The 12,234-nt window shown below is 38.6% G+C and overlaps 1 protein-coding gene across 1 annotated transcript in view; it reads right to left on the reverse strand.

Annotated features, from left to right (window-relative positions):
- Positions 1-310: 310 nt before the first annotated feature.
- The window catches only part of dhdds (dehydrodolichyl diphosphate synthase), a 17,239-nt gene continuing 5,315 nt past the window's right edge, over positions 311-12,234 (reverse strand). The window contains 13 exon segments of the mRNA XM_079692340.1: positions 311-961; positions 1,325-1,381; positions 1,633-1,683; positions 2,014-2,040; positions 2,260-2,274; positions 3,475-5,193; positions 8,205-8,296; positions 8,299-8,311; positions 9,615-9,643; positions 9,646-9,728; positions 9,850-9,908; positions 9,910-9,952; positions 10,572-10,688. Coding sequence (XP_079548466.1) covers positions 4,951-5,193; positions 8,205-8,296; positions 8,299-8,311; positions 9,615-9,643; positions 9,646-9,728; positions 9,850-9,908; positions 9,910-9,952; positions 10,572-10,688 — 679 coding nt within the window. The 3' untranslated portion in view covers positions 311-961; positions 1,325-1,381; positions 1,633-1,683; ... (1 more) ...; positions 2,260-2,274; positions 3,475-4,950.

The following is a 12,234-nucleotide window of genomic DNA, read 5'->3' on the forward strand; positions in this document are numbered from 1 at the left end:
AATAAATTATTTCACGAGTCCCAGTACTACTTTTATCAAAGTAATGTTTTAATTGCATGACTTGATGTCTTTACATTTTGGTTTTATTTGGTGAAAGGATCGATCATTTACCTAAAATGTTCTGGTTTTTCATTTAACCATGCCTCCACTGCCAAGCACCTTTATAGGTCTTTTATAGAATAGAGCCACTTAAGACAGTTACAAAACTCAACGAATCCAGACTGTATAATAATTTAGAAATGCCTAACAGGAATGGTCATCATACATAATTAATAAAGCTATTCATGTCACAAATCAGTGAAGTCAAGGAGACATTTTGACAATTTTTATTGAACAACATTTAGATCAACCATTTAAGTCAGAAAAGCTTCAGTCAGGACAGAAACATAACTTAAAAGGACTTTTCATCAGATGACTGGGTTCACATCATACATGTTTTTGGGATGTATCAATCTTTTGACCTAACAGTATTTTTTTGTGGTGTTTGACTGACTGGAGCTTGTGTCAACATACAGTGCATCAAAACATTTGGTAAGCAATTTTATTTTATTAGTTTTACATTGAAATACAAGGAGATAACGGCAAAATTCCTATTCTCCATCAAATTTTAACAATATGCTTTAGCTGCCTTAAAATGTTTTAAATTAGATTCGGATTCCAACTTGTTGGAAAATATCTATTGTTCAGCAGTAACAAAAATAAAACAAAAACGGATTAGACAAACTTTATCTGCCACCTCTACAAGATATGGACGGTAATCGTTTTTAAATGGATATAAAATGGATATGAATGTGACAACAAACGTTTTGTTACATCAAGTGCAAGTTCAAAACAAACCTATAAATGACATTTGTAATATAAAACTTGGTAAAAAATACTTATTTAAAACTGTACAATCACCAAGTACACAGAGTGAGCTCATAGTTATTCATTTGGCTTCAGTGGCTTCGGCCTTTGGCTCCTGGGGGCAGAAAAGAACAGCATGTTAAAGTATTTCTTGATTTGTCAGGGTGAAAGTACATTTCTCTCTACTGTGACCGTTATGACACGACTATCTCCATTTCATCTCATTTAGGATATGCCCGCAGGATCATGAAGACGAAAACATACATTCAGATCATTTTATTGACTAATAACACAGGAAAACATGTATTGACAGAAATGTGTCCCCAAAGAAACTATAACTTTGGAGTTTACAATCCAGTCTGTTTTTCCGTCTATAATTATTTAATAAACTGTGTGTTTTATCTGTAAAATAGCACAAATTATCTACAAAATAGAAAATAAACATTGTGTTGGGTAAGACTTCATAAAAGAAACAAACCTCAGCCTTCGCGCTCCCATTCTCGGCTACCTTGGTCTTCTTAGCTTTGGCTGCCTTCTGCAAACAACATGACAATTGTTTACTCACAAATGACAGCTTTCCAATTTACTGCACAAGCATCACAAGTTAAGAAAATTTAGAGTACCGAAACATCTTTTAATTGTTTCTCATAAGGACTTTGCATTTTCTCAAAACTAGGACACAGATGATTTCCCTTCAAGGGACTTAAGACCATGAAACAGTGTCACATGTGACATACAGCATGAAGAGGTGTGTTGTTGAGATTTGTTTGTGTAATTATATCATACCTTCACAACAGGCTTCTTCTTTACCTCCACTGCAGGTTTAGCTCCCAGTTTCTGCAAAACAAAAAGACATGTACGTAAGTGACAATTGATCACACACAGGAACATGGGCTACAATGGAAAATAATAAGTGCTGACCTCAACTGCATCATTAGCTTTTTGACCTTTCCTCAAAATAATGCCTGTTTACTATTGTATAGAAAAAACTAACAGATTTGGATCAATTGATAGTGCAGCAAGTTTGTGCAAGGCCAATAGACACAAATGGATTTATGATCATTTACATTTCAAGGTTACATATGATCCTCAAAGGAGGATGCTGCTAGGAATCCAACTAGGAAACCAGAAAAACAGTATAATAAAATATATATAATATAAGCTTACCCCAGCCAGCCTCGGGGAAACTCTCCTCTGCAATTGTGAAAGGAGGAAGAAATACATTTAGATAAGATTTCACTTGTAAGTAATTTGCATAATTTAAACATATATTTCACAGCAGAAGGCTTGTCCAAACAACAAATGACAAAAAAACAAAATGAAGCTATCAATGTATAGGAGATGTGTTTAAAACTCTAGCAATAACAAAGCATTTATATTATGATAAAAAATACCGATATTATTTTTACAAACCTCTGTGACGGCTACCTGGAAGAAAAATAACAGAAAAAGAAAAAATTAGCATTTTATTCTCGACAACCCAAACCGAACTACAGTCCCAAAATAAACAACAAGAAAAATAAAAAACAAATAACCTAAAGAAACATAGTTTGGACGTCTCAAAAAAACTTCCCGCGCATATTTGAATTCAAATTTGTTCTGGTTGTCATTTGGCGCGCTGACAGCTTCCTTTGTTTTGCATCAACGCGCGCCGACACACAGCTGTTGGGAAACTGATGAGATTACTACATTACTAATCTGTAGCCACGTATTAAAGGACGACAAACGGAACCCCGCAGACCTTAACAAATAAAATAAAAACATTTACGTTTAACTAATAAAACATGTTTTATTACATTTATTTTTATCCTAAAAACGTTGGATATTTTTTCAGAATACATCACGATCAGTTATCGCAACACGGAAATTAATATAGGCTTAATTAAAAAGAACAAAAAAATATATTTAAAAAAAAAGGAACATTTTTTTTCTTCTATGGTTACATTTGTAAATTTAATGGTGCGCACTATTTATAGTAACGTCAGCTGACTTGGCCTGACATATTTTAAGACCAATGTTGATTAAATTCAAACTGGCTGAGGAAACGTTAAACCTGTTTTGAATCAACGTGCATTAGCCGAATTTTTCCTATTTCAAAACAGAGAAAAATAAATAAATGTGACCACCCCTCCCCCCACTGCTTCCTCAAATTTGCAAGTTTTGCTTTTAGTTATGTGTTTATTGCTAGATTAATCGCACACCAGTCGGTAATTTACTCGATCACGAGTTATGCATTCGTTTTTACCGGCTAGCTGCACATAAACAGCTTCAAGATTTCCCCCCAAAACCTGCAGCCAGAGACGGAAAGACAGGCAGCGCAATGTCAACGCCTGCACATGTCCAAGCGTTGGCGCAGAGCGTGAAAACACCAATATGTACGTTTATAAGTCGTGTGCAACTAATACACATATATTTTACGTTACTATTTGGATTTTAAACTTTTTATTTTTCGAAAAATGGGGGATTGCCCGCCTAGATCTCTGCTCTGTGGCCGCCATGGCTGCAGCGTTTGTTAGAGATGATGACGCTCCTCTGATGCAGATAATGTCAAACGCAGCCTAACGGTAACCTCTACATAAGACGAGCTTAGTGCAACGAGTTAAAACAAAATGCATTTAAAAATCTTACCTTTGGCTTTCCCATGTTGCTGATAGGATTGAACAGGAAGCTCACAAAAATAGAACCTTAAAGACGGGTGTTTTTTTCGGAGGGATAACACACAACAACCGAGTAGTCGCTGTGTAAAATGGCGAATGTATAATGCAAACGAATGTTTTTGTAGTTTATACCCTGAAATATAAGAACGAAACCGGTTAGAACCAGTTTTGTGTTTCCCTCTCTGTCATTGGATGCAAATAGCTCACGTGTTCTGAGGAACCTCCCATTTGTTAAAGAGGCAGGACCGCATACTGGAAAATACCAGTCAGTGGCGGAAGGGGGCGCTGAATAAAAACAAGGTTTCTTCTTCCTTGCCGCTCAAATTTGCAAATCAATGAAGTGAGAAATTGCACGGCAAATTCTTCACTAGAAAGTGGATTAAAAAATATGTCATTTGGATGTTATAAATGACTAACATAAATAGGAGATAAAATTGAAGATTGAGAATTCATACTTAGTCTTGTGTTTTTCCCAGATTAACAAACAAAGGGATTGTGTCTCTTTACTTGTGTTATATTTCTGACTGGAAGTCGTGGTTTATCCACCTTTTACATGTATTACAACATTACGACTATTAGCTAAATACTAATGGATATTTGAATTGAACAAAAAAATGTTTACAACCATATTGATACACCCAAAACATTTCATTACATGTTATATCCGTTAGTGGAGATGTCCAATACTTATCCATAATTCACCAGTAGAAATTAGAGAATTAGTTGACCTAAGTTATTGAATCTAAATCAAATCTCCATGGAAAGCGTTTCAGGGGGAAACAACTAACTGTATTTAGTTTTTCCTGAGATGCTTTGTATGGGCAGCATGGACCTTACAAGAGTAATTATTGTCTGCTGTCAAGTTAACATATACCGTGTCAATATATTAAAAGTAAAGAGCCAGATTAGAGCATAATTGGCGGCACTGTTCAAACACAGATATGTAATTGCAAAAGGACCTGAGTCGTACATCAGTTATTCATTTCTGATACAGTAATCACTTTAATTATTCTGTTGAAGAAAGCTGGTCAAAATCTAGTTATTGTCTTTGACATCACACTCAACAATCAACAATTTCTTTGGGCCACAACATTAAATGCAGAGCTCTGCTGTATTATATGTATCTGGACGGCTTGTTAGGAACCACCATACAGGATCCCTGTTTTTCTCTCAAACTCACAGTCAAGAGCATGCATTTGGCAGAACATTTTCACAATAACCTAACTACATCTTGACCAGACATTTTCACATATTAGACTCTTAAGTATAATTTTTTCTACAGCCCCATAGGGGTAAAATCGCCCTGTCTTCTTGTACAAACCAGTAACACAAATTCAACCATTCCCATTTAGTGTTCGCTCTTTAGTTTTCCACAGCAGCACTTTCTGGAAGAGGAGAGGAGAGCTTTCATCCCCACTTCAACATGGGGGTTTGTTCTTCGCAGCCTCTAGGCTACCACGGCGTCGCTCAATAAGTCATTATAGTAGGAGTCTCTCCTGTTCTGCAGCGCTTCCAGGAAGTCGTGAATCCGTTCTTCCCGGCAGGTGGTGTAGTGCTGTAGTGCCTCTTGTCTTCTGCGAGCGTCAGCAGGCTTTCCGTTCCCATGATGCTGCAGGTGCTCCGCCACACAGGCGCGGTCCGCCTCCAGCTGCACGAAGGCCTGGTGCTCTCGATGGAGGTCTCTGGCTTTCTAAAATACAACACACATTTAAAAGTACAATTAGTAATAGGCTGCGTCTCACTTCTCTTATTTTTCATTTCCTCGCTCCTCGGTCTCGGTATTACCGGAAGTTGATTTGTCTGCGCCATCTTGAGTAGCGTCCCAGTGGCCTTATTTGTGCCGGAGGACCGAGGATCGATAACGGAGGAGCGATAATCGAGGAACCAACAGACCATCCTTTGGTGAAATCCTCAGACACTCGCCACGCCCCCTTACTGTGTATCGCTCACTGATTGGACGATGCAGCGCATGCACTGATCTGATGCTTCTTGATATGAGAGCAGTTTCCCAGCGGAGTGAAAATAACATGAAACTCACTGGAGTCTCTCCTCAGTTTGTACTGTGTTTTGTTTCAATTAATGTATCATTCAGTTACAAATATGTGATATATCTGAACAATAAAGTGGTCAAAAATCATTTTATTCGAAAAAAATTCATGATCGCTTTTTTCGTTTATACATTTTAAGAATGGCGTTTATTTTTTTTGAGAATGAGTTCTTATTTTATTTTATTTATTTGGGTCTACAACAGATGATACAAATGTTTATGTCAGTAAATATGTACTAACAGAGGCGGGGGTGTTTGTGAAAAAAACGGGGACAGAGCTGGCTGCTGTCAGACGATCAGCTGTGCGGCGTCATCACAAACGGACGTTGCTTCACGTGACGCTCCGGAGGAAAGGACATCCCATTGCTCTTAAATCTAATTTCCCTGCTTCTCGTGGTTTCCTTGCGTCTCTCCATGCTTCCCTGGTGGGAGGGACTAAACGCAGGGAGACGACGCAAGTGAGGGACGCAAGGATTCCATTTAACCCAAGTGAGATGCAGCCATAGATAGGTAGGAATTCATTTAATAACCCTTTTAATAATGTGTCCTTTTTTTGTTTTGGTGACAGCAATGTTGATGTATATTGAAATCACAATCCTACACAATACTCTATGTTCATGTAACACAAACTTTTTACCCAACTAATACTGGCACAAGATATTTACTCTGCGTTAACAAAATATACTATTTATTTATAACCTAAGCTTCAATCATAAAGACAAGGTTATAAGGTTATCGCATGCATAAGACATGCAAGGGTTTAGTATTACATTTCATTTGAATTTAATCATTTATTTCATGTAATTTGTGTTTTTCACCACAATAACAGGTTGAGTGAAATTCAGTATTTTGACAAAAACATATAATCATCTTTTAATACAATAATCCTGTGGTAAATGTAATACTTTTGCTAAACATCTGCCTTTTGTCGACATTGATTCAAGCAGTTACACAGCTTATACTTTCAAAACATAGGATTAATATCTGCAGCTACTATTGTATTAAAGCCGATTAGATTGAATACCAATCCTAGATCTCAATATCTGATAGTGAACGTTTTATTGGAGAGTTTTCAAATCACATGTGGCAGCTTACTAAGATCCAATAGGCTGTGTGATTGTAAGCTTTAAAACTGGCTGCCTTCAATTGTAAACACTGCAACATTGTTAAACGTGGCCAGGGCAAACATAGAAAAATAAAACATGTGCTGTGTGCATTGCCAACTGGAAGCATTGATAAAACTTGATATAATCAAACATTCACCAGTGCTATTTAGTAGCTTTTGGTACATTTTGGAAAATAAAATACATTTTTAGGCAAATAGTGAAAAATGGGTAGGTCAAACAATATTAGCCCCCAGGCCATTAATAGTTAATAGTGTACCCTTTCTGAGCCACAACTGACAACAACCTCTTAGAGTAGTTCTTTACTAGGTTGGCCCAGGTCTCTTGAGGGATTTTGGCCCATTCTTCCATTGCAAATTGTTCCAGCTGGTCCAAATTGCGTGGTTTCCGAGCATGGACATTCACTTTGAGCACCCGCCACAGATTCTCAATAGGATTAAGTTCTGGGCAATGTGCGGGCCACTCCAGCACCTTGGTTTTGGTGTCCTTTAGGAACTGTTGGACACATTTGACGTGTGCTTTGGGTCATTGTCTTGTTGGAAGACCCAACGACGACCTAATCGAAGACTAAGAGCAGATTTTTCATATTATCCCTCAAAATGTCAACACAGTTTTCTTTTTAATGATGCCTTGCACACCGAACAAGTTTCCCTGTCCCTGAGGCTGCAAAACAGCCCCACAGCATGATGTGTTCTTAGGGTTGAAGGCCTCTCCCTTTCTTTGTAGTATAGCCTTCCCCCTTATCATAGGCCTCCACCATCTCTTTCTGAGCTCAAGACTCATTTTCTTTGTCTTTGGCATGGTGAGTAGGAGTAGTAGTATAGTCCCTCTCAATAAGGTATTCAAGGGCCTGTTTCTTGGAGTCCTTTTATGCTGATTGAATGCTCAGGTGTGGCTTGAAAGCTGATTGAATGCTCAGGTGTGGCTTGAAAGCTGATTGAATGCTCAGGTGTGGCTTGAAAGCTGATTTAAAGCTCAGGTGTGGCTTCAAGCTGATTGAATGCTCAGGTGTGGCTTCAAAGCTGATTGAATGCTCAGGTGTGGCTTCAAAGCTGATTGAATGCTCAGGTGTGGCTTGAAAGCTGATTGGTTGATGAGGTGTGGTTTGAAAGCTGATTGATTGATTAGGTGTGTTTTGAAAGCAACAATTCACATGGGGGCTAATATTTTGACCACCCATTTTTCACTATATTTGATATATAGCAACTTATTTTATTTTCCAAAATGTACCAAAAGCTACTCAATAGCACTGGTGAATGTTTGATTATATCAAGTTTTATCAATGCTGGAAACATTGGGAATAATTTTAGGAAAATGTTCCATAACTCCTGGGGGGCTAATAATTTAGGCCTTGACTGTATCATCATATTTGCTTTATAAAACTGTAGTCTCAAAAAGGACGGGGGTTAGAGTTGATTCTTTAAAAAACACTCTAAAGCTTATTTGCTGATAGGTCGCTGTATTCTGTGATGTCCTTAATATTCCACCTATATTCCTGTAGTGTAAACTGTGTCTCAGTATAAGCCTTACCTGAATGGATGTGTGGTTTAATTGATATTGGAGAATGGCTTCACACAGGTTCCAGAACGAGTACTCTTGCCACAGAACTGACTGAAACACAGACAGGAGTGGGAAGTCTGCAGAGCGGAAGAGAAAACAAAATACATATAAGTTTGAGAGGAAAAGCAACAATATCACCAAATCATTCTAAGTCTATTTGGTTGGTGATTCATATCTCAGATTGCACCAATTTTGATAGATAATAATTTGTTGTTATACCATGAAAAAAGACAAATCATGTATGCATTTTTGTGTAAAAATAAATAACCTGTGTTTTTTCTTTGAGCTAAACATATATGATTGATATTAAAGAGAAATACTAAAGTAATCACTTGTTTTTGTTTACCGACTTATTGAGGCAAGGCAGCTGAGTGGCCTAGGCTTCATACAGTAACACAACCCTTAAAGGTCCCCTGTTATACTGTTTTTCATCAATATATTATAGGTCTCAGATATATATACAAAACATGTCTCTGAAGTGTTTGGCTGGAAATACCAAACGAATCATTGCAGCATCCCATAATCCCCCTCGGTTTCAGTCCTGTTTCAAAAGTGCTGATTCTCTGTCTGTTACTTTAGATCAGAACCTTTTCCTCTCAAGGGCCATACAATTTTTTCAACATCCTCCGAGGACCGTACAAATGATTGACCCCTGCTTAAAAAACTAAAATCACAGCCCATTCATTTAGCCTTTCTTTTATGCTGTGCAAAGAAAAAGCAAGGGGGGAGTTACCTTGGTTGCTGATTGGCTAATGGTTACACAAGCCAAACGATCGTTATGACATCATAAAGTGGCCAAAATCTGATGGCTCATTTTCAGACAGGTTTTTATAGAAATGGATCAGAACAAAAAGGTGAGCGAATCTTTTTTCCTGAAACTTTCTAGAATCTTTTTACACAGAGGGGACACATGTTGATGTATAAAAGACAGGAACAAGCACATTTTGCATAATAGGTCCCCCTTTAAATCTAAAATGCATTACAAATTAAATAATTTTAAAGTTATAATAATGGCTCCTGCATTAAAGATAAATGCAGTTACAGACAAGATGTGACTACCTAAATGCTGAAACCACCAAAAGGTCTTCATGATAAAACCTAAAAGACTACTTGTAACATGTGTGCTTGCTGTAAAGGCTCCATCCAACACATATTCTATCTCTCCATTTAATTTTGTTGGCATTGAAGACACATTCTGGTTTTTAGATTTAGAAAAGAAGAAGCCTTGTTTAGATACTTTTTTCAACACATCCTAAAGTACAAGTCTAACAGCCAGTGTGTTATACTGTAGTAACTGTGCTCTCACATTTGCCATTCTTCCTAAAAAGGGAACAACTATCATCATCCTTTATTTGTCCATTTACTCATTCTACTCCTCACCTGCCAGAGAAGGAAGTCGCTGAGTCGCACTCCCCAGAGGTGCGGATGAGCAGGTCAGGATTTGGAGAATTATTGCTGTACAAACACTCACTCAGCAATGCCTCTGACACATCACTGACAGAAGGACACAAACACAGCTGGTTACAGCATCTTTTTATATTCCGTGTCACATTATAGATGTTTGCAGGATGCCAACGAGATCAACTCAGTATTGACTTGGACAAGTTTTCTTTACCTTGCTTTGATCTGGCCCTGCTCCACCCCCCAAGCCATTTCTCTGACTGCATTAGTGATTTTCATATCTGGACGTGTATGCAAAGCACACATTCAGGAAACATCTGCAAAACAAGCGTTTGTATAACTGTGGTTATTCATAATGTATAATATAAATAGATAGAATCATTTAATGTCATTATACATGTACAATGAAAGAAGAAAAGCTTCTCCCTTTTTAAAAGGTGCCATCAAAACAAAAACATCACAACATACGACAACCAATATATGCAGCATACATACTTAGGTAAGAATAAAGAATAAAGTGCAGTCATTATTTCCAGGGGTATACAACAAAAAATGTAATAAATATAATAGGTATGTATAATAATGATATATATGTATATAAACAGTCCGTTTATTGCACATGGAGGATGATTAAGGGGTATTGAGTTCAGTGCAATGATGGCTCTTGGGAAAAAAATGTCTTTGAGTCTTTTTATTTTATACACCTGTAGCGCCTCCCGTGAGGGCAGCAGGTCAAACAGGTGAAAGCCGGGGTGTGAACTGTCCGTGACAATGTTTTTTTGGCTTTACTGAGGCAGCGGGCGGTGTACATGTCCATCAGGGAGGGGAGAGGGCAGCTGAAATCTGTTTATGTCATAATGCCTAGTGTGGTGGTTAGGTTGAGCCACTAATTGTCAGGGCAATTGAAGCAGAGGTGCAAATGGATAAAACACATACTTGTTGTGCGTCTTGGTTGAGACCACAGCTTTGGCAATAAGCTGCTGAAGGTCAAGAGGCAGCATATTCAAGTCGCCCAGCACCCGGATACACACGCCATGTTTCTCCAGATTCTCCCTACAAGAGAAAAGAGGTATGTTATTGGTAGTAGAAAAAGCAAGGAAAGCATGAAGAAGAACAGAGATAAACAAGAAGACTACTCCATTAAGGCAAGACTGATAAGTTTCTCTGCTAGGGATTGGTACAGAGCCCCGGTATTAAAGTGGCCCCGGGGCTGAATTATTAAAGACCGTGGTACCGTTAAGCTCCGACGTTATCGGTCTTTTTATCGGTACTGGAGACATTTATAAACATTTATGTCATGTGAATTATTGCTACATAAACATTATATTACAGTCTTATGCTGCGTTCAAACCGGACGCGATGCAATGTTTGGGTGGCCGGCGCGATTACATGTAAAGTCAATGCAGAGACACGGACAGACGCAAATTCCCTCTGACGGCGAGCATGAGCGGTGGACGCGGCGCGAATCACACGATTGAAGGGGGCCGCGTCAAACGCGAGAGTTACTTTTTTTTCAACTCGAGCGTCAAATTCACGTGACGCGTTCTCGCGAACGCCAATCAGCGTTGGATTCCCTCTGACGTCCTGCTGTTGATCAGTTGTAAAGATGGAAGAGATGATTGTTGTGGCTGTGAGTGGGTTCCCGGAGATATACGATAAACTTCCACAGAAGGTACAAAGCAGCAATAGTTGTTCCTCCATAGTCAAGGACAGAAATAACCAAAACGATCTTGCATGGAAGTGTAAAAAACCTCAACTGTCCGTCAACGGCGCGGCATGTCTGTTTGAATGACGCGATAAAACAAACTGCAAGCCGCGGTGAAACTTGAGCGATTGGAGTGATGCGAATATTCGCATGCGTCCGGTGTGAACGCAGCATTAGTGTCGCCAACTCCGTTTCTAATATGCAAAAGACAATGCTTGTTGCCAAAAGTGCAATAAGAGTTTAGCATGTAAGGGCGGGTAACGCAAGCAATTAAAGTTTCAGCTATTCAGTTAACAGTTCTGTCATCAGATAATTTAATACGATTTGTTAAAGACCAACTTGCAGGTTTTTTTTTTTACTACATTTATGCTAACCTTGCCTGAAAATTACAATTAAAAAGTTAATGCAGGATTTGATATGTTTTACAAGACATAAGGCCAGGAATTCAGAATAAAAGGGAGCCGTTTTGAGCTCTGCTACTAAAAACTGCTTTTTTTTTTAACGTCATACGTCAAACGCGTCATATTACGTCACATGGGGGAGCAACTTTCTCGTACTCGTTCTCTGCCCAATCCGCAGTAGTAGTTTGTAGTTGGTTGAGCGGTTTGTGATTTAGTGAGCTGGTATTTTTCGGTAATTTTACATTGCATTTCACCATTTGTAATCATGGTGAGCTTGTGTTTGTGCAGGTTGCACAAACTCGAGCCTGTCAGGACATCGAGTCCACAGTTTCCCTCCACGGGAAAAGGACCGGAGCTAGCGTTCGTTCCTGGGTGCGTTGTGCATCCACCTCCCTGCAGCACATACTCTCCACAGCTTTATCAGGAAAACGTATTACAACGTATTAACATTCTCTCTCTCTCTCTCTCTCTCTCTCTCTCTCTCTCTCTCTCT

Source organism: Notothenia rossii, assembly GCF_949606895.1.
Source record: "Notothenia rossii genome assembly, chromosome: 7".
Classification (NCBI taxonomy): Eukaryota; Metazoa; Chordata; class Actinopteri; order Perciformes; family Nototheniidae; genus Notothenia; species Notothenia rossii.